At 45.3% G+C, this 26,915-nt stretch overlaps 1 protein-coding gene across 10 annotated transcripts in view; it reads right to left on the reverse strand.

Annotated features, from left to right (window-relative positions):
* SRRM1 (serine and arginine repetitive matrix 1) overlaps positions 1 to 26,599 on the reverse strand; it is a 30,125-nt gene extending 3,526 nt beyond the window's left edge. For 3 of the 10 annotated variants that reach the window (XM_066574607.1, XM_066574602.1, XM_066574634.1), the window contains exons 1-13: positions 26,504 to 26,599; positions 22,974 to 23,063; positions 20,386 to 20,508; positions 16,705 to 16,875; positions 6,749 to 6,852; positions 5,444 to 5,665; positions 4,592 to 4,780; positions 4,398 to 4,517; positions 3,750 to 4,021; positions 2,621 to 2,701; positions 1,597 to 1,683; positions 1,225 to 1,366; positions 810 to 851 (exon numbers count right to left, since the gene is read on the reverse strand). In XM_066574607.1, coding sequence (XP_066430704.1) covers positions 810 to 851; positions 1,225 to 1,366; positions 1,597 to 1,683; positions 2,621 to 2,701; positions 3,750 to 4,021; positions 4,398 to 4,517; positions 4,592 to 4,780; positions 5,444 to 5,665; positions 6,749 to 6,852; positions 16,705 to 16,875; positions 20,386 to 20,508; positions 22,974 to 23,063; positions 26,504 to 26,524 — 1,664 coding nt within the window. In that variant the 5' untranslated portion in view covers positions 26,525 to 26,599. Of the gene's footprint in view, positions 1 to 809; positions 852 to 1,224; positions 1,367 to 1,596; positions 1,684 to 2,620; positions 2,702 to 3,749; positions 4,022 to 4,397; positions 4,518 to 4,591; positions 4,781 to 5,443; positions 5,666 to 6,748; positions 6,853 to 16,704; positions 17,568 to 20,024; positions 20,153 to 20,385; positions 20,509 to 22,973; positions 23,064 to 26,503 lie in introns of those variants that run through there. The other 7 variants (XM_066574605.1, XM_066574656.1, XM_066574625.1 and 4 more) reach the window with 5 other exon arrangements.
* Between the last annotated feature and the right edge of the window lie 316 nt (positions 26,600 to 26,915).

Here is a 26,915-nt window from a genome sequence, read left to right on the forward strand (position 1 = left end):
GCACTTTGTAGTTCTTGAAATTCAAGAGCTGCAGCTCCCTGCATTGACTGGCAACTTTGTGTCTATGCGCAGAAAGTTGTCAATCATTGGCGCAAGAGTGGCATTAGTCCACTGTTCATGAATATAAGGACCGATAGCTGAAATAGAGGATAGCCAATTTCAAGAAAACTATTAAACCGAATGAAGTGAGCCATCAATAGAATCAGGAAGGCGTCTCACTAGCATTATGCTGCCCTTGGAAAGGGCAGCATAAACCTGGGGAAAGACTCCCTTTAATTGCAGCCTTTAGGTTTGTTTGTTTTTTTTGAGTAGAAGTCTGTCAGTTTTCTACAATAATTCTTCCCATCATCCAATTCAAAACTTTTCACATTGCAGCTGTATGCTAAATATGTTATAATAATGGGATGTGAAGAGTTATACCGTCAAAATTGTATTTGTACTTCAAAATAGTGTCAACAGCTTTGTAGAGATTTTAAATTCTGACAGTTTCAAAACCCCACAAATCCCAATGCATCATACTGAAGTCCAGACTGGGAACAGAATTAGGTCTGCACTGATTTCGGCCCCTGGTAGTCAGCAAAAAAATATTTTATCTATTGACAGCAAACAAGGATCTTTCAAATAGAAGATAATTAAAATTTTAAAAAAGTATATTACTTTATACCTTTTCATTAAACTACAATTACGTGACTACATTACATACACAATATACACTTAAAAAAGAAACGTATCGGGACTATATTTTAACCTAGTTACACTAAATTCTAAATGTCTACATTTAATAGTAGATTACAAAAGCCTAAACCAACCTTTTAAGTGGAGGTGTTTGCCACCTTTTCAGAGTCTGCATCCTGATAGCAAGGAGGAAATAAATAGATTCAAGTTTCAAGCACATTTAAGTGACTTCAGAACGTAATCTTGTGTTCATACTGTTGTTTTTTGCAGTCATCACCTTTGGCCATTTTTACAGACTAATATATCGAAAGACTTTTTTACACAGCCTTTCATTTTCACTATATATATTTTAACCAGCTGCCGTCAGTTGCTTCCATAGGAAGAACGGAATAGACTGGAAATAAAAAGGAAACCTAATACTAGTGTGAACAGAGACTACTTGGTAAATAATTATTAGCAGCACAGTGGAATTATTTTTGGCTGTATATATGCTTTAGATGTTGGCTGGGAAATATGCAACACAAACTCTGCTACTATACACAGACTTACTGTGGAGAAGGATCCTTGGGTCTTTTCCGTGAAGGGGATGGACTTCTTGATGTAGAATTCCTACGTCTCCTTCCAACTTCACCATTCTTCACTCCTGAACGCTTTGGCCGTTCATCCTCTGAAGAGGAGGATGACCCGGAGTCTGGAATTCAATGTTATAGTGATGTGACAATGGTTCCATATACACTTCAATTCTTTTTGAGGCAAGACCAAAAATGCTATGAATGCACTAAATTGTTACAACTAGTAGTGATGAGTAACCTTGTTTAAAAAAAAATCCATATTACTTTGAAACAAACCCACACTGTATATTAACACCTCCTTGTCATTCTCCAAGCTGCCATATCTACCCAAAAATAAAATGGAAATTACCTGAGGAGGACTGCTGATTTTGTCTCCTATACTGGCGACGTTGCTGTACTGAATCCAACGTTCCCATTTTGCCTCCCTTATCATCATCTGAAAAAATATAAAAAGTGGGTCTTGAAATTCAAGTCCTTAAGTAAATCGTATACACACACACACACACACACACACACACACACACACACACACACACATATATCAGTGTTACAGTAATACGTGTGTAAGTGAAAAATTGTAGTCTTATCCAGCAGCACACAAATGCTTATACCTTTCAGACACAGGACGAGGTGATCTAATGCAAAGCCACAAAGCAGGCTCTCTCAGGCTTGAGAAAGACCTAACGGTCGAAACGTTGCTTGCTTTATCTCAGAACATAGAACATAATTTTTTTTTCCCTTTATATTTCTCCACCCTAACTGACTGCAGTTTGTTTTTCAATGGAATTATACAGATAACGGAAGACATTGAAAGCAGAAATAAATCTGAAATGATTCATTTTTGGCCGCCTGCACACGGATTTCCGCCGCTCAAAGCCTGCATAGGAGTGCATTAAAATATGCACTCCTATGCAGACGGCCGCGGTTTGGCCGCGCGAAATTTCGCGCGGCAAACAAACCGTGGCATGTCCTATTTTTGTGCGGAGCTCGCAGAGCCTCACACAGATACGTCACTCACCCGGCCGCCGGCTCCGGTCTGCGCATGCGCCGGCACATGAAAGAGACGGGCCGCGGGTGAGTACGCGCTCGTCTCTGCAGGCGCTCGGGTCGGGTCTCGCGGCGAGAATTCTCGCCGCCGGATCAGACCCGCTCGTCTGCAGGCGGCCTTTGTCAGGTGTTTTTTGGTTTTTTTTTTTAACATGACTAAAACAGCATTTTAACAGGGTTGTGTAGACTTTTTATATCCACTGTAGGTGTCAAAGATACAGTTATGTGGCACCTCCCAGCCAATTAAGCCAAGTGGCACCAATAGTTGACATTAAACCCATGCATGGTGTGAGGGACAGACAAGATTCAAATGTCTCTTGACTTACCAGACTCTGATATTTCCCTTTTGCGCGGTTTTGAGGGAGGTGATGGAGTTTTTCGCTTTTCAATAATTTTGTGTTTTGAAACTGTAATGAAATACACCAAAACCCAAGCATAAATATATATATATTATTACACATACATTCACAGTTCCCCCCCATGCTGAAAACTAGCTAGAAACAATATACTCACTATGGCGCCAGACCACTGTTTCAGTACACCAGCATCTGACAGGTGATATCACTGGTCCAGAAATGCTAGTATACGTGTCATGTGGGCTTCTAATGTAGAAGCCCCTAGGGAGTTTTACGGGATGTTGCTAATGACATTACTTCTGGGCCTCCAATTAGCTGCAGCAATCATGAGGGTAAACCACCCATGTGACCATTCTGACCAAGTAAACAGAAAACCGTTGGTTCCTTAGTGACTATGAGAAAGCAGCACGGCAAGCGGGGAGACGAGTCTTGTGTTTTTGTTTTTTTTTTAAATATACAGCTCGTCCTCTCACTGCCACCAATGATTTAGAACGCGGAAAGCCCCTTTCACACAGGCATCTAACACTTTTTGGCTCATTTCTAGGAGCCAGACAAATGCAAAAGTGGAAATGCCACATCCGGCACACGCCTGACAGCAAAGGACGGAACCAGTTTATATTAAAGGAGTTCTCCAGCTCCCATTATGAACTCTGGCATTCTACTAAATGAAAGTACTGCATGCAGCACTCACTTTTGTAAGATTTTCACATAAATCTATGTCAGAGGCTCCGAATGGAACTTCTGATGCAGATGTGTATGAAGACTTAAAAAGGGATATTTCCATCTCAGCCATGTTTCCCATACCGACATGTTTGCTGGAGCCAGAGATGGCTAGGATTATGAAAACAACTAAATTATGGGTTCTATGTGGTTTCCGTAAACCCTATTCCCCGCCTATGGGAGTTAAGGAAACAGTCTAGAACTAGTTTGCAGTTTACAAAATTCCAGCCTCCAGTGGCAAGACAGGATAGTGTTAGGGGACCCCCGTTGTGGCGACAGGTGCGGTTCCCAGAGTTGGGACACGCATCTACCCTGTGGATATGACATAAATGTACAAGTAGAAAAAATTCCTTAAACTATACGAAAAGTTAGCCATTACCAGAAACGTGAGGTGGTGAAACAGATCCCCTAGGCTTTCTTAAACGTGATGACTGCTGTGGCGAAGGGGAACGTCTTTTCTGTGGTGGACTTGGAGGTGGAGATGGTCTATATCGTCTCCGTGGAGGACTAGCAGATGGAGATGAGCGGCGTGGCTTGCGTGGTGGGCTAGAAGAAATTCTTTTGGGCTGCTTCTTAGGAGGTGGTGGTGGTGAGCGAGAGGAGGATGATGAGCTACTACTTCCAGACAAGGATGCTGAAGAACGTCTCCTGCTGAGTGTTTTAGAATGGAAAAGAAAAAAAAGGAAAAAAGAAAAGACTATGGATTAGAGATGCCTGTAAAGGCAGATACTCAAGCGAGCATCGCTCTTCCTGAGTAACTGCATACTCGTCCGAGCAAATGCGGAGGTAAGCGAAGGGAGAGAGAGATCTCTCACACACAACCCCCCCTCACCTGCATTTGCTCGGAGTATGTAGTTACTCGAGAAGAGCGATGCTCTCTCTCTCTCGAGTATCTGCCTTTACCGAGCATGCTCGCTCATCTCTAATATTGAAATAATAAAGGTCAGCTCTATAGCAAAGTTAAAAACTGAACTTTGACTTGATCATACCAACATTATCAAAGATGAACAGATTATCAAACACTCACCGTCTAACTGGACTTCGGCTTCTCTTGTGCCTAGGTGGGGGAGGCATTCTGCGAGGCGGACTTCTCCTTCGAGGAGATGGCCTACGTCGAGGACTAGGACGCCTTCTTGGGCTGTAGGACCTATTAAATAAGGTTTGTATTAAGATCTTTAATAAAGGGATATACAAATTTATCCAAAAAGGTCCAACATTTACCTGGACCTTGAATGACGACGTCTCCGTGGTCTAGAATGTGAAGGGGAACGAGATTTGGACTTAGATTTGGAACGTGAGCGAGACCTGTGACGATGCCTCTCTTTCTCTTTAGTTTTCCGCAAATTTGGCTCTGGTGATGCATCCTTGGTATCTGGTGCAGAATCAGGTTTGGTGATCTTAACTATGTCACTAGAAGAAAAGAAAATACTTAATATACTATATTTTTAATTTAAAAGTAAAACATATTAAGATTTTTTTTTTTTTTTAAACAAACAAAAAAAGTAACAAACATACATAAGGTTGAAAAGTCTATGAAAGATTAGGAAGGCAGTAGGTCTTTGTATTGCAAATCAAGAACTCACCTGTGAAAATGCTCAACAGGATAGGCAAGCTGCAGATTTAAATCTGCTACATCTGAATCTGGCCTGAGGGAAGGTTTCTCCTTACTGGCACGTTTTAATTTTTAATGAAGAAAGAAGTCTGGGGTAAGGATCTCCAGAAAGCAATGGCAATACCAAAATATTCCCCACCCCTTCCCCCAGTGTTGGCTGCTGTCCATCACTGCATCACTGCCTACCTGTATTGCCAACCTGTATTATGTCAAGTGTGATATAGTCTGAAATCCACAACCCATTGCACCAGAGACTCTGGCAGCTACTTTATGCTTCACACTACAAATCTAGCCACTTGACTTGGAGGGAAGTACACCAAATCCAGGACGTCAGTGGAGTGGTATTTTATATTACATAAAGGATTAGGATTAAAAACTAGCAACTAAATGATAAATTGAATCACTGGCAAACATTTTACATCTACAAATTATAGTCAAAAGTGAATTCCCTCAAAAGTTACCTGGATGATGTTGCCTCTTGCACAGATGGCTCCTTTACTTTAAGTGAAGGTTCAGGTTCTTGTACCTCTGGCTCTCTCTTGTCAAAAACTGGAGATGGGCTAGGACTTTTTGTCTTGTGGCGTGGTGAATGAGAGTGACTTCTCTTCCTCTCTCTTCTGCTTGGAGACCTTCTCCGTGGTGAGGATGACCTCCTCCTTGGTGAAGATGACCTAGATTTTCGCCTAGACAATATTCAACAATAAATTTATTTTTCTGGAATCCATAAAAGCACCAGGATAGATAGTCCATCCCAAGAAAAAGGTGGACAGACCCACACTGCCGGAGAAGTTTACAGAGCAAAGGGCAGTTACTGGATTAAGAGACAATTACTGCAATTTTGCTGCAACAGCAAAAATAGCACTAAATGGAGCATTGTTATGGATTTTAGTGTGGAAATGCTACTAATGCGATGCAGAATTCACCCTAGTACAATTCACGGCATAATTTGAAACTTCATGTCCTAATGTCATTTCCCACATGAAATTCGTGGAGATTTTTTCCATAGCGTAGAGATGAGCTTTGCATAAATATCATCCACTACAGTGCTACTGTAAATGCTGCAGATTTTTTGTGCACACAATCCACAACATGTAAGCCCCATGGGGACATGGGATCAGGATCCTGAGGAAAATGGCATCTAATAGTGCAAAAACAAGCGCATACAGAACTAGATTAAAATCCCAATAAACGTTCTGAAGGGGCCTAGGGACAGATTATAACAGTCTCACTACCCATGGGGGGGGGGGGGTTTGATAAATATTTTTGGTATCAAATAAGGCTCTAAAAGATGTATACAGGACATTAAGACCCTTGTCAAATCCTGACTGAAGGAATTCCAAAAAATTAAAAATTGGAAAAATAGAAACTGAGGGAGATGGAAGAGGGTCTCAACCTGCTTTGGTAAGGAAGACACCCAAACTCTAGTGTAAGTCTTCGGTGTAATCCTCTTCCTACTTAGAAGTGTCACATTCACCTTTTAGGATAATTGCCATTAATTACAAAAATGCCTATCTTCACTCAAGTTCCAAACTGTCAAGTATAGATACTGGACCTGTACCCATCGGTTTATTAAAAGTGAGACAAAATCTTCTACTGCAACACTGTGGCAGTATGGGAGGTTCTATTTAGTTTTATACCTGCAGGTTTCCTAAACTTGGGGGTGGACCCCTCTCCCCCTTTAGTCAAGAAATGGGATTTTCTATCAGATTTTTAAGCCATATTGACAAGCAACAAATGAGAGTTGTATTCAAAGAATTAAAAATGACCTTCGTGGACTTCTAGATCGATCTCTCTTATCTCTGTCATCTTTATCTCTTCTATCTTTATCATCATCTTGCTTCTTCAAAGATGCCAACTTCTCCTGCTCGATCTAGAAGACACAATCACAAATCAGTAATCTTTATAAAAGCTAATAAACCGTGTATACCATAATACTGCACGTTACAGACAGGAAGATGCTAAATTGCATATTATAACTTTAGGTGTTATCATTAAAGGAGTTGTCTCGCGAAAGCAAGTGGGGGTAAGCACTTCTGTATGGCCATATTAATGCACTTTGTAATATACATCGTGCATTAAATATGAGCCATACAGACGTTATTCACTTACCTTCCCTGCGCTGGCGTCCTCGTCTCCATGGTGCCGTCTAACTTCAGCGTCTAATCGCCCGATTAGACGCGCTTGCGCAGAAGGGTCTTCTGCCTTCGGGTTTGTTCGACAGCAGTGGCGTTTTGGCACACATGACGGGGCGGAGCTACGCGATGATGCATAGAAGGGGCGGAGCCAAAACACCGCTGCTGCCGAACAGACCCGAAGGCAGAAGACCCTTCTGCGCAAGCGCGTCTAATCGGGCGATTAGACGCTGAAGTTAGACGGAGCCATGGAGACGGGGACGCCAGCGCAGGGAAGGTAAGTGAATAACTTCTGTATGGCCAATATTTAATGCACGATGTACATTACAAAGTGCATTAATATGGCCATACAGAAGTGTATAACCCCACTTGCTTTCGCGAGACAACCCCTTTAATATAAAAGTTTCTTTATTGCAAAATATGTACAACTGTTTTTTAAACTGAATTAAATGTTATTGATTTTCATGAAGCGTATATGTAAAGCAGCAATGCAAATATATAATGTATGCTTTCAGTATAACAGAACTAAAAATTCACCTACATATAGGACTTCAATTTCCACATTGTTTTATCCAGCATGGAGATGCTGTCAGAGGCGTGTTTCGGATTTTGGAGAAGTTTCAACACATGCTTTAATGGTATACGAAATCCCTATTAACATTCACAGCAAATGCGCCATATAATTCGCTACAGTAGTATTGCTCAAGTTTATTTTATACAGAATTCTTGCTGCAGGTCTTGCGGCATGTTTTTCGCCACATGCACATTTAAAAAAGGAACACGATTTCTGATCCATGTCTGCATCTAGGCTAAAAAAAGAAGACAATGCGTCCATACGGTAATGTAGACCTCCCTATAGTTATATACCAAAGCAGTTGGATCTTCCACACAATGAATATATATACTCATTGCCAAAAGAAGAAAAACAAAAAACAAAGCACCTAGAAAGTTGTTGGAATAGAATGAAACTTTGTGGGTAATTGTAACTATTACAATATCGGACCAATATTTATTGCAAAAAACTGAACATTTGAAGGGAGGCTCTAGGACCCGGTTGGGCCACCTCCAGTTTGAAGTTACATTTATCACAATTTGCTGCTTTGTACATGTCCGAAACTAAGCACTACCCAGTTATTGGTCAGCAATCCGAGCCTGAGTTTAACCCCTTAGTGACGAAGCCTGTTTGCGCCTTAGTGACGGAGCCAAATTTTGGAAATTGATATGCGTCGTTCAACGTAGCAAAACTCCGTAAAGGCTTTTGGTTGTAAAAAGAGACCGATATAATTTGTGTATATTTATTAAAAGTACCAATATTGGAAAAATTTTCAACTGTAATATCTCAAATATGTCCAAACATACTGTACAAATTTTTGATAAGATCTTTATTTCCATCTGTTTACTTTATTCTGAATGCACACTTGAAGAACTTTTGTGTATTTTTAAACCATTTAGAGCAGGGGTCCCAACCACCGGGCCGCGGACCGGGGGGGAGGGGGGGGGGGGGGGCGGCGTTGGGTGTTTAGCGCCGGGAACTTTTGCTCTAAACTTTTGCCACATAGCACAAGGCCCGCTGCCTTGTGCTATGTGGCCCGCGGCGTGCCGACGCCGCTGACCACCGAAGCGATTACCACCGGGGGCGCCGCAGCTCCCCGCTGGTAATCACGCTGATCCCGGCGCACACACTGACGTCTGTGCAGCCAGGATTATCCTCCCCGAGTCCCCTGCTCATTAGTTCCGCAGGAGAGGACTCGGGGAGGAAGCGTTCTCGGGCTGCACACTGACGTCAGGGCAAGCAGACAGAGAGCGACAGCAGGGACGAGGTAAGTATATAGGTTGGGGGGCTGCCTATTACATGGGGCTGCCTATTACTGGGGGGGGGGGGGGGGCTGCCTATTACTGGGGGGGGGCTGCCTATTACTGGGGGGGGGGGCTGCCTATTACTGGGGGGGGGGGGGGGGGCTGCCTATTACTGGGGGGGGGGGGGGGGCTGCCTATTACTGGGGGGGGGGCTGCCTATTACTGGGGGGGGGGCTGCCTATTACTGGGGGGGGGGCTGCCTATTACTGGGGGGGGGGCTGCCTATTACTGGGGGGGGGGCTGCCTATTACTGGGGGGGGGGCTGCCTATTACTGGGGGGGGGGGGCTGCCTATTACTGGGGGGGGGGGGGCTGCCTATTACTGGGGGTGGGAGGCTGCCTATTACTGGGGGTGGGAGGCTGCCTATTACTGGGGGTGGGAGGCTGCCTATTACTGGGGGGGGGGGCTGCCTATTACTGGGGGGGGGGGAGGCTGCATATTACTGGGGGGGCTGGGGCTACTTATTACAGCGGAAGGGGCTGCTTATTACAGGGGGGACCTGCTTATTACTGGGGGGGGGGGGGGGGGCTAATTACAGGGGAAGGGGTTGCCTATTACTGGGGGGGGGGGCTACTTATTACAGCGGAAGGGGATGCTTATTACGGGGGGGGGGCTGCCTATTACGGGGGGGGGGGGGGGGCTGCCTATTACGGGGGGGGGGGGGGCCTGCTTATTACTGGGGGAGGGGGCTACTTATTACTGAGAGGTGGGGGCTGTCTATTACTGAGGGGTGGGGGAGATAAATTATATGCTGCCCTATGTGTGTGCTGGGGGGGGGGGGGGGGGGAAATAGATTATATACTGCCCTATGTGTGTACTGCCATGACATTCTAAATGTCATAATTAAAGGGGTTGTCTCGCGCCGAAATGGTTTTTTTTTTTTTGCATAGGCCACCCGTTCGGTGCAGGACAAACCCAAGGGATGTGATAAAATAATAAAAAAAAAAAAATTACTTTCCCGAATCCCCGCTCTGCGACTTCTTCCTTCTCCAAGATGGCCGCCGGGATCTTCACCCACGATGCACCGCGGGTCTTCTCCCATGGTGCACCGTGGGCTCTGCGCGGTCCATTGCCAATTCCAGCCTCCTGATTGGCTGGAATCGGAACACCTGATGGGGCGGAGCTAAGGTTGGGGACCATTGATTTAGAGGACGTACAAATTTAACATTACCTTTCAGCATTTTGAGGAACACTGTTTTCCTGCACCAAGCCAAGTTTGCAAAGGCTCATGAGTGTCAGAATGATAGATACCACCCCAAATGACCCCATTTTAAAAACTGCACCCCTTAATGTATTCACCGAGGGGCGTCAGGAGTATTTTGACCCCACCAGTTTTTTTTCAGGAATTAATTCAATTTACAGGAGAACAAATAAAATTTCATATTTTTGCAAATATGTCATTTTAAAGACATTTTTTTCCTATAGTGCCCATGAAAATGAGGATTTACACACCAAAATGGATACCCTCATTTCTCCCGTGTTCAGAAACATACCCATTGTGGCCCTAATCTTATGTCTGAATTCACAACGGGATCCAAAATGAAAGGAGTCGGTGTCTTTCAGAACATAAATTTAGCTTGAAGGCGTTTTAGGCCCATAGCACTTTTGTAGAGCTCTTGAGCGGCCAAAACCAAAGAGAACCCCCACAAGTGACCCCATTTTGAAAACTAGACCCCTTAACGAATTTATCTAGGGGTGTACTACCCATTTTGACCCCCAGTTTTTGAATGAATTCAAGCAAAGCAAAAGGAAAAAAAAAATGTGATTTTCATTTTTTGGCAATTCTGTCATTTTAAAAACTGCTTTTTTTGTACAGCACACACATGAATGAAGACTTGCACCCCAAAATGGATACCCCTGTTTGTCCCGTGTTCAGAACCATACCCCTTGTGGCCCTAATCTACTTAAAGGACACATGGTTGGCCTATAATGGAAGGAGCACCCGTTGAATTTCAGGGTACAAAGGAATAAATTCCAGTCCCCATTTCCCACTTGTAGAGCCATTGAGCATCCAAAACGATAAAGAACCCCCACAAATGACCCCACTTTAAAAACTAGACCCCTTAACGAATTCATCTAGGGGTGTACTTCATATTTTGACCCCACAGTATTTGAATAAATCTAAGCAAAGCAGAAGGAAAAAATTACGATTTTCATTTTTTTGTCAATTGTCAATTTAAAAAAACTTTTTTTTGTACAGTGTACATAGGAATGAAGACCTTCACCCCAAAATGGATACCCCCGTTTGTCCCGTGTTCAAAAACATACCCCTTGTGGCCCTAATCTACTTAAAGGACACATGGCAAGGCCTGTAATGCAGGGAACACCCGTTGGATTGCAGGGCACAACTGAATAAATCCCAGGCCCCATTGTTCATTTGTACGGAATAAAAATTGACACCTTAAAAAAAATCCCCCCCCCCCCCCCGCGCCCTTTTTCGGCGTTCCCCAAATCTTAGATAAAAGTAATAATGTGAACTGTGTGGTATTTCCGAAGACAGGGGTAATTACGGAGGCTGGTTGGGATGGGTACATGGGGCAATAAAACAGTGTATCCCCCCTCCTCTCATGCTTTTTGGGGGTATCAGTAGTGGGTATGGGGTGTAAAAAGTGGCGCTCTGTGAGTCTCCGTAAGCTTGCCGAGGTGCGGCGGTCTCACACAGAAGACGCTCGACAAGCTGCTCCTGGATCTGCAGGAAGGCGAGCGTCCCCGGGGCTTCTTAGGTAGCGGTCTAAATAACGCCAGGCTCACGCAGCCGTAGGTGGAATCCGCTTGCGGAGGCCCGCAGCGGATCCCAGCTGTGAGCCCGGTTGTGACCCTGCGTACGGCCGCGTAATGTACTGCGTAACTGCCTACTCACACAGGTGGTCATGCGCAGTACATTTTTTTTGGTTTGTATTTCCCGCACCGTCGCTTAGCGGTGACACAGGTACCCGCAGCCCGTATACAATGTAGTTGCGTATGGGCTGCGGGTATATCCGCGACCATGGAGCACAATGGGCTCTATGTTGCGGATATCCACGGTAAAATAGAACCTGCTGCGTTCTCTTTTCTGCGAGTGGATTACACAATTCCGACCCACTAATGTGAGCGAATTGTGTAATCCAATGCGATTGATCTGCGTATTACCGCGGATCAGACGCATGCGGAATCCGTAATTCCTATCCGGTCATGAGAGACCGGCCTAAGGTAGATCTCTACCTTTTTATCACGTGACCGGGGACCGCTCAACGGGGCCACCCGTCACTGCTCCAGGCTCTCGGCGACCTGGTCGCTGGGAGTAAGGAGATTTTAAATTTCCTGGGCTCCCCGCCTCCGGCGCATGTGTCCGGTGTTTTGCCGGCAGTCGCATGTGCAGAATCCGGGAAAGTTCACGGAGAAAGATCGCGTTGGGGTGCAAATACGGAGGCTTCCAGTAAAAAGTTTCATCTCCTCTCACCGATTGCATCAGGGAGGGGAGATGAACCTTCACCTGTTTTTTACTTTTACGTGATCGCCATTATCCACTGGATAATGGCGAACACGTGATCAGGAATTGCTCACCGTGGCCCCCCCGTGAACTCTCCAGGCTCTCGGCTAAGTTTTGTAGCCAGGAGCAGGGAGATTTTAAATTACCCTGGCAATGCACAGCTTTTGCACTGCACCTGCCATTGTGGCGACGGGCACGTGTGCAGAAGCTGGGGTAAGGTCTGCAGATAAATCCGGGGGCCTTAGGTACGTCATTTTATCCTCCTTTACGGATATGATCCGTAAGGGGAGATGAAACGCAAGCTTTTCTTAACTTTTTTTTTACTTTTTACACTTTTTTAAAACTTGAAATGATCACTGCTATCCATAGGATAACAGTGATCATGTCCCCGGTATAATCTCTCTGCTCCTGGCTACACATGGCAGCCAGGAGCAGAGGGATTTTAAATTTCCCGGGGCGCCGATCGCAATGCTGGGGGCGACTGCCCGCATCCTGGGATGACAGCTCCATGCTGTCGGCTACCTGCGGGCACCGACAGAATGGAGCTGTCGGCTACCTGCGGGCACCGACAGAATGGAGCTGTCGGCTACCTGCGGGCACCGACAGAATGGAGCTGTCGGCTACCTGCGGGCACCGACAGAATGGAGCTGTCACGTCCTCAGACATGTGGGCATTAATCCAAAGAGGAAATCCATCCCAGGTCATTCTTACTGATCAAGCCTGAGCTGTAGTGCTAGAACACTTCTGAAGTGCCAATAGGTAATGGTTGTAGAACAGATACAAAAATCCAGCTGAGAACCAAATTCTATAATATTTGGTTAGCTTTCATTTGACAGCAACTATGCATAACCAGACGACTCCTTTACATATATGGTTGGTTTATATTCTCTTGACATTTCCTATGTTGTTAAACTCCAAGTGCACTAGTGCACCTTACTAGTATGTATAATGCAATACAGGTTACTTGTACTACGAAATGTGTCATTTTCAAACCTTGCAAATAAAAAAAAAAATCCCTGCCCTGGAAGGAGTGGTTAGAATGAAATTTGTGTGATTGTAGTGTTGATATAAGATTGCAAAATCAGAACAAAAAGGATTAATTTATTGCAGAAAACGGAGGCTCTAGGATTCTGTTAGCTTGGATGTAAGATGTGATACAGGCATGTATAGAGGCATAAAGGTTCCATATGATATCCTGTGGCATATCAGTCCACATTTGCTGTAAGAAACTCTAGATCATGCAAACTCATAGGCTTTTAAAAGTTGGAATCCATGACTGTTGTATACATGTTGTATTGGCAATAAATCTGGTGACCAGGCAGGTCAGGAAAGTGTGACAATGTTGGAGACATTCCTGTGATACCCTTGTGTGCGGCCGAGTATGATCCTAATGGAAAATGCCTCCTGGAAAGCCTGCCGTGAGAGGAACGCATGAGGCTGCAGGAGGTCCTGAACATATTTCTGAGCTGTTCTTGTCTCTCGTACCGCTTCTACAAGTGAATGAATGTCGTAAGTGATGGCCCCCAGACCATCACACCAGCAGTGGGGTCAGTGTGTCGCTCCACAGCAAAGGCAGGATTGAGGCGCTCGACCCTAGGTGCTTGTAACAATGGTGCCACCTGTATCTGGATGGCAGACTACGAACAGTTGGAGCAACTCATGCTTGTCGGATGATCAGACAATCCTCTCTCCTGGTGGTCTGTGAAGGCGTCTTGAGCATCTTGCCTTTTGTGCATGACCTCACGCATTCACTGGTCCCAACATCTAACAGTCTGGTCAGTACGTCTCAGTTAGTGGGTAATTCGGCGATACGACTATCCAGCTTCTCGCATTCCAGTAATGCGCCCCCTCTCAAACTATGTTACCTTGGTTAAATCTCTGTGTGTCGTAGAGGCGTCTAGTGCTCAACAAGCTCTACACAAGCGGAAAAAGAGGTCTCTACACACAAATAGCCTCGGAGAGCCTTTTATAGGGCAATGGTGGAACCACTCTTAGGCCGCCTGCAGATGAGTGGGTCGGATCCGGCAGCAAGAATTCTCGCCGCGGGACCCGACCCGAGCGCCTGCAGAGACGAGCGCGTACTCACCCGCGTCCGGTGACCCCGACTCTTTCATGTGCCGCCTGCCGGCGCATGCGCAGACCAGGGCCGGCGGCCGGGTGAGTGATGTTTCTGTGCGAGGCTCTGCGAGCCCCGCACAAAAATAGGACATGCCACGGTTTGTTTGCCGTGCGAGATTTCGCGTGGCCAAACCGCGATTGTCTGCATAGGAGTGCGTATTGTAATGCACTCCTATGCAGGCTTTCAGTGGCGGAAATCCCGCCGCAGGATTTCCGCCCGTGTGCAGGCGGCCTTAGGGTTTCAGGTGGTAATACCTTCATCTAATCACCCCACAACTCTAATCATCTATATATTTGCCCGAGATGTAACTGCATGCAGAGTTTTGCAGCAAAATGACAACTTCTTCTGGGGGCTTGATTTTTTTTTGGACAAAGTGTGTTATCTTGTACTTCATAGCCATAATATATATATTTATTAGACCCTTTGGTTATTATAACAATAGTCAGCCCAACTAGTGATAAAAAGAAAAAATAGCTAATGTCTGAGCTCACTGTTTATGAAATCTTGATGAAGAACACTTGTTTCATCTTGCTCAGCTGTGAAGTACATGCAATTTTATCCAGCCTATGGCCAAATGCACACGGGCGGAAATTCTGCGGCGGGATTTCCTGCAGAATTTCCGCCGATGCCCGCTGCAATAGGATTGCATTAAATAATGCAATCCTACACAGTCGTGACTTGACCACGTGAAGTCTCGCGCAGTAAACAAATCGCGGCAAGGCCTGCACAGAAACGTCACTAGTGACGCGCTGACTCCACTCTGCGCATGTGTTGGAATATAGAGCGGGAAGCCGCCGGGAGCAGGTGAGCTGCAGTGGTCACGGCTCGCTTCCGCTGCAGGAATTCTCGCAGCGGGATCCGACCTGGCCATCTGCAGGAGGCCTATGTGAGCCAAATACATCAGCAGAGGCAGCACAAATCTCAGGTAGGTTACTATGATGTATCAGGTTGCAGCACTAGCCATGAATTATTGTCTGTTGGAAGGAGAACCTCACGCCATTATAAAAATACATGACAGAACTATGAGGCACCATGGCTCAATGTTTAGCAATGCCGTCTTGGTCTCAAGTCCTAACATCTGCATGGAGTTTGTATGTTCTTCTCTTGTTTGCGTGAGTTTCCTCACACTTGCCAAAAACATACTAATAGACAAATATACAATGTGAGCCCCATGAGAACAGGGCCCAATGTAAGTTATATCACTGTGTACAGTGCAGAAAATATATGTACTACTAGTAATTATTAGGAAATAATAGAACCAGTGTTCCTGGTGGCACAATGCGCCACACAGCTGTGCTACATACATTTTTCATCCCATACGACAGGGATCACAACCAGCACAGCAGAGTCCTGCACACTGATCACCCCTTGGTCATGTGCCCCGGGACTCCTCCCACGCGGGTGACTGATCCCATGACTGTGACATCACCATAGGTGCTGTAAGCACACAGTTGCCGTCTGGCTCTATAGGTTTTTAATAAGTAAAAGACCTATGATGACGTCACAGTCATGAAATCAGAGGCCGTGCTCAGAGCCCCAGTTACTTATCCCATGACGGTGGCATCTTCACATGTAACTCACAGTCCCTCACAGACAGGTGATGGTTAGAATTCTATAGCAACTAAGGCCACGGGGATTTGTAGGGGATGCAGTCCGCGTATCTGCAGAGCAATAAAAGGACCTGCGATGACGTTACCGTCATGTGATCTGAGGCGGGCATGTAACTCACTCACGGGCAGAGCCTAGGTGACTGATCACACAATGGTGATGTCACAGATCCTGTAAGCACATGGCTGCCGTAAGGCTCTACATGTTCTATGACCTTTGATGACATCACCGTCATGTGATCAGGGGCAGAGCATGTAACTCACTCACGGACAGGTGGTGGTCAGTACTTTGATATAAAGGACTTAAAAAAAAACAAAAAAAAACCCTACACTAGCAGATCAATGACAGAAAAATATATCATTGTGTTATATGCATAGCTTGTCATCCTGTGACCAGCTACACACAATACAAAATTAACTGGATGTGGCGCTCCTCCCAGACTTTGGTCATCCTTACTACAGTACTGGGATAGAATGGCCACAGCCAGAAACATACCAACATGCTGTTGTTGCAGCACTTGTTCACAATTACACATACCTGTCTTTGCTTTATTTCTTCTTTCTTTAATTCAAGAAATGCAGTAGGAATGCCAGCAATATTTTCTTGAGCACTCAAAAGTAGTGGCCATAACTCTCCCATGAATTCCCGAGCGTTTTTGCCATTTAGAAAACCGGTCAAGTTAATCTGCATCATTTTGGAGTCTGGGTTCTGAAAAAAGAAACAACAGGAAGATTTACAGGTGAGTACTGATAGCATTACTTTTAAAGGAGTGTGCGATTTATTTTATATTCTGGGTTATATGCAACTAGTTTTGTACAGCTGTGAGAAGCAATTTAGCATCTCCCATGTCTTTGTGGCTTATATCCTTCCAGAGAAAATTTTGTCTTATAAAATGACCTTTTAATTCTTTGTGGATGTTGCCAAGACTTGCAGAAAGATGCAAAAAGCAGTTAGAATCAATCCTATTTACTCACTAGTGGTAGTCCTTACTGAAGAAAAGAAAGGCAAAAAAAAACCCAAACCCTAAAAACAAAACAAAAACTTACAATAATTTTTGTAGGCTAAAAGGATCATGCATTCCCCTGCAATGTATACAGTCCATAGACTACACTGGTGGGTGACATGTTGAGAACAGGTATAGTCCACAAAGACTTAAAAGGTTTCTCAACAACACTGGACAATTTGATATAATATTTGCATAGTCAAGCAATATGGATCCTTATGACAAGCATAGCGCAACAGCACAAAGTACAGATTCCAGCAGTCTTCAGCCTCTTCTCAGAACCTTGGGGAGGTTTTGGGTATCTCCAAGTTCCCCTGGAGAGAAAGGTGTTCGCTTGGCTTGCTTCCGACTGCCTACAGCAACTCAACCACCTTGAGTTTAATGTTATATCATTTATCTAAATTGCAAAAAATGAACAAGCAATAATGAGTACACAGCCACAGATATAAAAAAGGTTATCAAAGATCTACTCTTTAAACTCATGCTTTCGAAATAAACAGAAATATAGAAAAGAGACTGTATAAATCTTTTCCACTATCCACTCAAAATCAGACCTGAAACGATAGCAGTATGTAACAACTGTTTAGTAATAGCGTAAAATGAGTGCACCACAAAAATTTTAAAAAAACTCATTAAAAATTAAACACACACACACACTAGGTGCTAAGATTGCAAGTATCCAAACGACCTCTGGACCAACTACTTAACAGTGGACTGAATAAGGAAAATAATGGAGGCGCCTCATAATAGCTAAGTGCCACAATTCAGGAAAGCCCATAAAGGGGTATCCCCAATCTTACAAAGTCATGACATGTTGCTATGATATGCCATCAATATACGATGGCTGGTGGTTTGACTTCTGGGACCCCCATGAATCCTGAGAATGAAGGGGCCCATTATGCTAATTTAGCAATGTGTTCCCTTTGCTGTTTCATGCACAAAGCAGACCCGGATCCCGCATGCAAAATCCTGCAGTGGAATGCGGTCCTGGCAGCGTTGTCTGCATGTACCTGCTTTTCTTGATCTTCATCTGTACTGCGGATGGTCCAATCAGCATGCTGCTATTTTTCATTAGCAAGTGGAAACCGTAAGGCTGCCCGTCCACTGGCGTTGCGCTATCCCGTGACGGATCGCCGCCGCCCGAGAGCAGGAGCTGGATCTCTGCTGTCTGCCTATCCGACAGATAGGCTGACCATGGAGAATCGCGGCAATTCACAGCATGCAGAGAATTGCTGGCCGCGAGTGGAGAATCGCAATGATTCTCCGCTCGTAGACAGGTGGGTTGCGCTTTCCATAGCAACGCTATGGAAAGCTTCAGACAGCGTGATTCGCTAGCAATTTACCGCCAGCAAATCATCGGCCATGGACAGGAGCCCTAATTTGTTTCCGCTCATGTGCGTGAAGAATCACTTTTGCATAGCATGCTATGGGCGGTATTTTCTGCGAAATTCAGAGACGGTCACCCGCTCTGGATTCCGCAATTCAAATCTGCCCACGTGCATTCAGCCTTAGGCCTCATGTCCACGGGCAAAAGAATTAAAATCCGCAGCGGATTTTAACTCTTCTCCCGCTCGCGGATTCACACCCCATAGGGATGCATTGACCACCCGCGGGTAGATAAATACCCGCGGATGGTCAATAAAAGGGATTCTTAAAAAAAAAAATGGAGCATGAAAAAATCTGGACCATGCTCCATTTTCGTGCGGGTCTCCAGCGCGGACGGCTCCCGCAGGCTTCTATTGAAGCCTATGAAAGCCGTCCGGATCCGCGGGAGACCTAAAATAAGAATATACTCACCTGCTCCAGATCTTCCCTTCGCCGCGGCTTCATCTTCTCTCCGCCGCGGCCGGATCTTTTTTCTTCGGGCCGGCGCATGCGCACGGCACGCAACCGACGTGCCATGCACATCCGCCGGGCCGAAGAAAGAAGGTCCGGCCGCGACAGAGAGAAGATGAAGCCGCGGCGAAGGGAAGATCGGAGCGGGTGAGAGGTGAGTTAATTCTTATTTTAAGCGCTCATGTCCGCGGGGCAGGAGGGACCCGCTACGGATTCTCCATGGAGAATCCGTAGCGGGCCTGATTTTCCCCGTGGACATAAGGGCTTAGGCTGTAATTCCCTGCACAGCCAGGTGGCCAGGGCACTTCTGTGTAGGGAAAAAAAAAAAAAAACAGCAAAGGGGACACAGTGTTAAATCAGCCCTTTTGCCCTTAGGATTTGCAGGGGTGCAAGAGGTCAGAACCCCACCAATCATAAAAGGACGGCTCATCCTCATGATATGCCATCACTTTATAAGATGGGAATAATCCTTTAAAATGTGTATCAATGATCTACTCTATACTGAATAGCTGGCAGATAACAGAACTCGCAATGTCATCAGCTCTGTAAAGAGCCTTTTTTTGTGGTTGTCGTGTGAGGGATGTCATAATTAAAACAAATGCATTATCATATAAAAACAATGCATTTCCTTCCATGCTGGAAAAATCCAAGGAGTTAGATGGTCAATACGCCTAGAAATGTTTTTGAGTGTGCTTAACTTTCTGTTTTGTAATTTTGTTTCTATTGAGGTCTATGAGAGTTCTTATTGTCTGGTTACTAATAATCATTTGTCTGTCCTATTTGATATCTGTGTACAGAAAAGGTCAGCACAGAGTCCAAAAACATTATTCTTGCTCCACCCTTTATTTCTCAAACAGCACTTTGCAGTTTTGCCTTGACCATTGTGATGCGATTACATGCTGGAGTAAGGGAATTTATTTTTAATGTGGATTCTTCCCCCCTCATTCCTGTTTATAAATGGTACATAAGTTTTAAGGTGCCTTTTTTGTTTTTGCACATCCACTGTAACACAACTCACCTCCAGAACACACACTGCATCATCAAGAGTTGGGTCAGAGCGACATTGGACACTCACTCTGCTGTGCCCTAAATAGTTGATGGTGCTATACTTCACACGCAAGGAATAACTTCCAATTTGGTTCAGGCCTTTTAAATCATAAATCACATCATCATTAGAAAACTGCCATCTAACCCATTTCACACAGCAAAACAACAACCTACTCCTGACTTGCAGTCTGAATACCACGTACCACCATCTACTATTAATCCACCACAATGGTTTTTAAATGATTTGAATGCTCACACAATGTACATGCTAAGCATTTGTATCTTATACAGATATTTTAACATCAATGTCTGAAACCTTCAATGAGGGATACCTTCACTTCCAGCTGGTTGAAAATAAAGTCTATAACCACATCATCTTCAAAGCCTAATATTTCTGTTACACGCTTTGTTATCCAAGGTTTTATGACTTCCAGATTCACTTTGCTCATTTCCACCTGTAAAACAGAAAACATACATGTGAATACATTTTGCACTTCTAGAAATGCAGCATCAATTACTACAAGGAATCAAAATCGATGTGAAATCAGAAACCAGTTTTCTAATTTGTGCTTAAAACCTATGGATACCTTTACAATTTTTTAAAAATTTATATCAATATGTTTTAGGAAATGAAGCCTTTTTGGAATTGGTTTTCATTAAGCGCTGCGGAATAAGTTGGCGCTATACAAATAAAGATTATTAAAAATTTCTGATTGTTTGATTTCTAGGATTGTATTATTTTCCAAGATACTGCAGACCGAAGGACTGAAATCTTCACATTCTGTCAGCGTAAACGGACGGGTTGTTTCTTAGCCATTTCCTTAGCCTGGGCCTGTGTCATACACAGGCAAAGACAACGGAGCAATTAATCATTGGAATGAGTGAACGAGGAGCAATGATTTCTATACCTGCATGACAGGAACGATAAGTGAACAAATTATCATTTAACATTCAAATATTGGCCATGTCGACATTGAACAATTATCGTTCATTTGCACACGACTCAACGTAAAATAACAAAACCTTTCTTTTTATTCGTCCATTGACCTGACCATATAAAGGCTTGCTTTCCACAGGACAAGTTGTATTTTTAAATGGCATTTAACATAGTATGTTAGGCCAAAAGGAGACAACGGCCATCTAGTTCAGCCTATTTTCACTCCCCTCGTTGATCGACATGCTGGTCCATTCAGTGTAGCGCGCGTGCAGCCCCAGACATCTAAGGGCATCATAGACCTGTTATTGCTCGATCTCGCGTGGCTGAAAGCCACTTGTCCCTCTAAGAAGCTGGTTGCATAGCTAATTAGCATGGGGGAGTCTCGTTGGTTATCAGAACAACAAAGAACAGCCATGCATCACCCACAGATTTGAGAAAGATACCAATCTGTCAATCCTTTCTGTGTCCGGGCGAGGTTCCTTGTGTTGAGTCAAATTAAGCTGCAGGCTCCACTCCTTAACTTACCACATAATATATTGAAAGACTAAAGGCTCCTGTCCATGGACGATCTCTCATTATGTTACTCACGGCGATAATCCGGCCACGAGTAACGCAGTGAAAGCGCAGCACCCTGTTCACGAGCAGAGAATCATAGTGATTCTCCCCTTGCGGGACTCAAATCGTGGCGTGCTGCAATTCTCCACGGTGAGCTTATCTGTCAGATAGGCTCACCGCAGAGAACTGTCAGTTCTCTCCCCTGCTCTGGAATATCGCTAGCGATATTCCGCCTTGCCCGTGGACAGGGGGCCTAAGGAGTTTTCCGAGCCTCAAATATTAATTACATATCCTCAGAATAGGTCATCAATGTCAGATTGGTACGGGTTAGCTGTTCAGGACTCCCACTGATCAGCAGTTTAAAACATCTGTCGTGGCCCGGTAATTTTAAATAATTTGGTCCTTTACTGACGTAGTGAAACCCATTATAGTTAAGTGTTTTTTTTTAGCTTTAAATATTTGCTGCTTTTCATTTAAATATATTCTTTAGAAAATTTTTAAACTAATTTTTCCTTATTCTACTTTTTTCTTAGCCCCACTAGATGACTTTATCTAGAAATCACTTGACTAATACACTGCAATACTTCTGTATTGTACCTGGTGGCATTATCTTAATTAAACCATTTTTCAGGCAGGACCTAATTGAATTCCGTACATGGCAAAAATGGAGGTTATTGTTAGGTCTTCAGCTGCCATGGCTTATGGACATCATGTGATCAAGTTGTAGGGACGATCGAGTGACAGAGGGAGCCTCTTCCATCTGTCAAGGCTGCTATTGACCACAACCAGTGGTTAACACCAATCTTGGCTGCTTATCTTCAATCCTGGCCATTGCAGGCAGATGTTAGTTGTGTAACACAGCCCGCATGCAATGCATATGCAGTGGACTCAGCTCCGGGCCACGCTCCATACACTCCCATCACATATGGTGCTAAGCGTTTATGCAAACACATATAGTGGTCACTGTGAGGGAGAAAAAAAAGACAAGTCCACCAACAAACGCTTCTTATTTTACAATGGTGGAAAATGGTTCATTGAACTGACTGCAGAAGAACTATTATTGGCTCAAAAGGGTCAGTTTACAAATGAAGAGATTTGGAATTGGCAGAAGCCAACAAACCATTACTTTTTATACATGATATCACTGCTGCAGAGAATGCAAAGTAGTTGAAAACTGGTTAAACAAAAACGTGACTTACCTAATGCATTTGGTGATAACCATGTATCTCACATGTAAAACTCCAGATACTGGCACTTAAGTGCATACATGGGCATTTGGACTACGATCTAGAGTTCATACTTGCTCTATACCTGGATTGAGGCGCTCAATACCTTATGTAGATATTGCTTAGCGGGGGCATCCAACACAATGTAAAATAACTTCCACTAATCTTTCTATAGTACCAACATATTCCACAGGATGCCTACCTTCTTTTCCAGGCATTCTGCAAACTTAAGCTGCTTTAAAAGCTTCTTCTGCTTGTTGCTAAAACGATTATCCTGCTCCGCACTTGTGCCCTGTGAAGCAGAGAGGAATGCAAAATTGAAAACTGACACAGACAGACATTTTAGAGCAAAAATAGTTGTGTTAATATAAACGGTTGTAATAGAATAATCACATCTTAATACATTTAGGCGGACCGTTAAAAGGTATATTTACCATTTATGTTTTGTTGCTTAAAGGGTTGTGAAGCTAATGATAGGGACAGGGACACACAAGACTTGTTTACAGGAGGAAATGTGATATATAAAGCTTATACCTGGTTAAAGATATGCAAGCTGCATCAATTATATGCTAAATACTTTTAGAGCAGACTGTTACCACCACCGCTGGCCAGCACTTACTACCTGCTTCTGATCAGAAGTTCCGGCCACTAGGAGCCCAACATCTGTGGGGTGGGTCTCAATATGGATTTCTTTCATTGCTCAACTCCATAGCTGCTGCCTGCGATGGTTAGGTTGATCAGACAGGACCAGGTCCACATTGCTCACAGGAGCCAGGTCCTTGCAAATAGCACTTGCTATTACAAGCAGCCAACGCAGGTTACACCCCATTTACACTGAAAGATGATCACTCAAACAAGTTTGAGTGATAATTTTGAGCAATCATCTTTGCATAGTCTATAGTAGCTAATTAGCTCCAAAAAAAACTATGCAGGCAGAGTGGGCTATCGCTTGGCAAACAATACAGCTGTTCCACATAAGCAAACAGCTGCATTGTTCTTGGCGCTTACAGTTCGCATCCCGCTGTGAACTACCAGCGAGACACAAGCTGGAAGAATCTTATCAGCACTGCTGACTGTGCTAACAGCCTGCACCACTGACAAGAGTTCATCACTCCATTCTAGTTTTCTAGGAACGAATCGTGCCGGAAAACTGCACGATGTTTGTGCATTTAGACGCAACGGTTATTGCTCAAAATATGGCTTTTAGCAAGAATTGTGTCTAAATGGGGCTTTAGTTAGATCCCGCTATTAAAAAAAAATATATATTTATTGTGTAATAGATGTAGCTCACACATCTACGCTGCACACAGAAAGAGCTGTTATTCAGCAACTGGGGGACTGCAGACTCCTCTCTGCCCAGCACTGCAATCATTTTTACGGAGTTCACCATAATAAGTGGCATGTTGACTTTATTCTGCAAGTCAGTACAAGTGAAGTATGAAAGTATGAAGAACTTTTTCCTGTCTTAGGCTGCATTCAGACGAACGTATATCGGCTCGGTTTTCACGCCGAGCCGATATACGTCGTCCTCATGTGCGGGGGGGGAGGAAGGATGGAAGAGCCAGGAGCAGGAACTTAGCTTCCGCCCCCTCTCTGCCCCTCTGCACTATTTGCAATGAAAGGAGGCGGGACGGGGGCTGGGCTAAGTTCCGAGAATTAGCCCCGCCCCCGTTCCGCCTCTCCCCAGAGGGCTCCGTTGGGGCTTTCCATCTCTCAGTTCTGTTTTGGGAGCAGAGAAACAGAATTAAAGCTTTAGGGAAAAAAAAGGAAACCCAACAGGAAACAATACAAAAACGTTTATTGCCATTTTAATTCCATTCCTCTGTTCCAAAAATGTGAAGCCCTAACGCTGATGTGAATGAGCCCTAGAAGACAACTGGTCATTGACCGTAGCAACCAATCACAGCATAGCTTTCACTTCACGTTCTGCTTTTGTACAATGGAAGCGGCGGTTGGTTGCTATGGTCAAAGTTTGCCTTTTAGATAGTTTTATAGATCTGTTTTTTACATGTACCTTATTGGGGCAAAAGACCAACTGTTTGACCAACCAGTGTGGAGAGACCTTCAGGTCTTAGTTGAGCGGTTCTATCCATGTACATGTCCGTGTTGCGTCTGTATGCATTGCGTCTTTTACCACTTCCGTGTGTCGGTGATGACTGTATCCATGGAGATAAGGCCATCGCTGGCCATGTGAATAGCTACTTCTGTTCGGTATCTTCAGCATGATATGTTTGTATTCCCAGGTGTACAGGGCTCATATCTAGTGTTTATGGAGGAGGGTGTAGGTGAACTTACACGTTTAGGCCGCCTGCAGACGAGCGGGTCGGATCCGGCAGCGAGAATTCTCGCCGTGGGACCCGACCCGAGCGCCTGAAGTGATGAGCGCGTACTCACCCATGCCCGGCGGCCCCGGCTCTTTCATGTGCCGGCTGACGGGCAGCTGGTGCATGTGCACACCGGAGCCGGCGGCTGGGTGAGTGACGTTTCTGTGCGAGGCTCTGCGAGCCCCGTACAGAAATAGGACATGCCACGGTTTGTTTGCCGCGCGACATTTCGCACGGCCGTCTGCATAGGAGTGCGTATTGTAATGCACTCCTATGCAGGCTTTCAGTGGCGGAAATCCCGCGGATAATCCCGCCGCGGGATTTCCGCCTGTGTGCAGGCGGCCTTAAAGTTAAATAAGGCAGGAGGTCCGGATTGCATCCACCGTAGAGTTCTAAAAAAAACAAACCCTCATTGGTTCTCAGGCCTCCCTCACACAGGAACACAGCAAATTGCTGCAGTTTTACTTTTGCAGCGGCCGAAGGCATGCTTTAGCGCACCCCATTGTTGTGATGGCTAATGAAGTGCGCTAAATGGACAGAGAGCAGACAGTCCGTGAAAATCACGGCGCTGGAAAGCGCCATCCAGTGCTGCGATCAAACGCATGTCTGCGCAGCCCCATTGATTTCAATAGGAGTGTTACACCGCGATTACCACAGCGTTAAAAACAGTGCTAATTGCGGGGAAAAGGAGGAAGAAGAGAGCGAGGAGTAGAGATATTTGTCTAGGGTCATGGCCAGCTGTTAAGAGAAAAATTAAAGTTGGCCAACTCCTCACAGATGCAGTAACGCAGCCGGCGGGTGCCAGACATCACCAGGACGCAGTAGTAAAGGCCGCAGTGAGAACACTGACCAGCGGATGGAGCCACTGACCCAGCAGCGGTGGATGGAGCCACTGACCCAGCAGCGGTGGATGGAGCCACTGACCAGGACAGGGGCTGTCCCGCTGTGGACAATCTGTGCACCATTTTCCCCCACAGGACGGTAGTGGTCACACCTGTGCAGGAGGCGACGATCCAAGACCCAACAGAGCAGCACCTCCTGCTGGTTCATCCAGGCAGTGCGGTACTAACAGCGCCGACGGGCAGGGGGTACTACTGCAGCATGCTGCGCTACGCCGGATTGTCTGCACTGATGGGACTGCGGCCGTCCCTCTACTAGACACGATGGCCCGCCGCATTGCCGGCCCTCACACTACAGCGGGGGGCGCCCGGCACTACACATAGCGGGAGGCACGAGGCGCAGCGCACCACAACAGGGCCGGGCCTCCGCTCTCCGGCCCGCACTTCCCAGGATGGCGCCACTGCCGCCGCTAACCCCACGGGTGTCACCCGCAGCCCTACAAGCACCACATGTCGCCCCGCAGTCTCCTCTGCGCCCCCCTCCACGTCTATAAAACCCCTTTACTCACGCGGAAGAAGCCCGCGTCCATCTTGCCTCGTTCTCGCTTCCTCACGCAGCTCAGCTCCCCGTTACCCACAAGGCAACGGCGGGAAGAAGGCGGGGCCTTGGGTCACGTGGTGAGGTGGAAGCAGACGAGAGTGACGTCAGCAGTAGTAGTGTGTTGTTGTGTAAGCTCGCGGGACAATAGCCAAAAAAGGCTGCTTGTAGCCCAAATCATTACTACAAGTCGGCAGGCTGAGGCCATAATACTGTGGTGCACAGCCCTTGTGCTGAGAAGCTTTGGCCTCCTGCAGACGGACCGGCCGTAGTACGTCCATATGTTTCATAGTCACAATACAGACTGCGTACAATAGCGTTTATTTGCAATAGCGCATTAAAACAGTTTGCAGCGGGGCCTGTTTTAGCGCGTATCACGGACC

Source organism: Eleutherodactylus coqui, chromosome 1 (genome assembly GCF_035609145.1).
Source record: "Eleutherodactylus coqui strain aEleCoq1 chromosome 1, aEleCoq1.hap1, whole genome shotgun sequence".
In the NCBI taxonomy this organism is placed as follows: domain Eukaryota; kingdom Metazoa; phylum Chordata; class Amphibia; order Anura; family Eleutherodactylidae; genus Eleutherodactylus; species Eleutherodactylus coqui.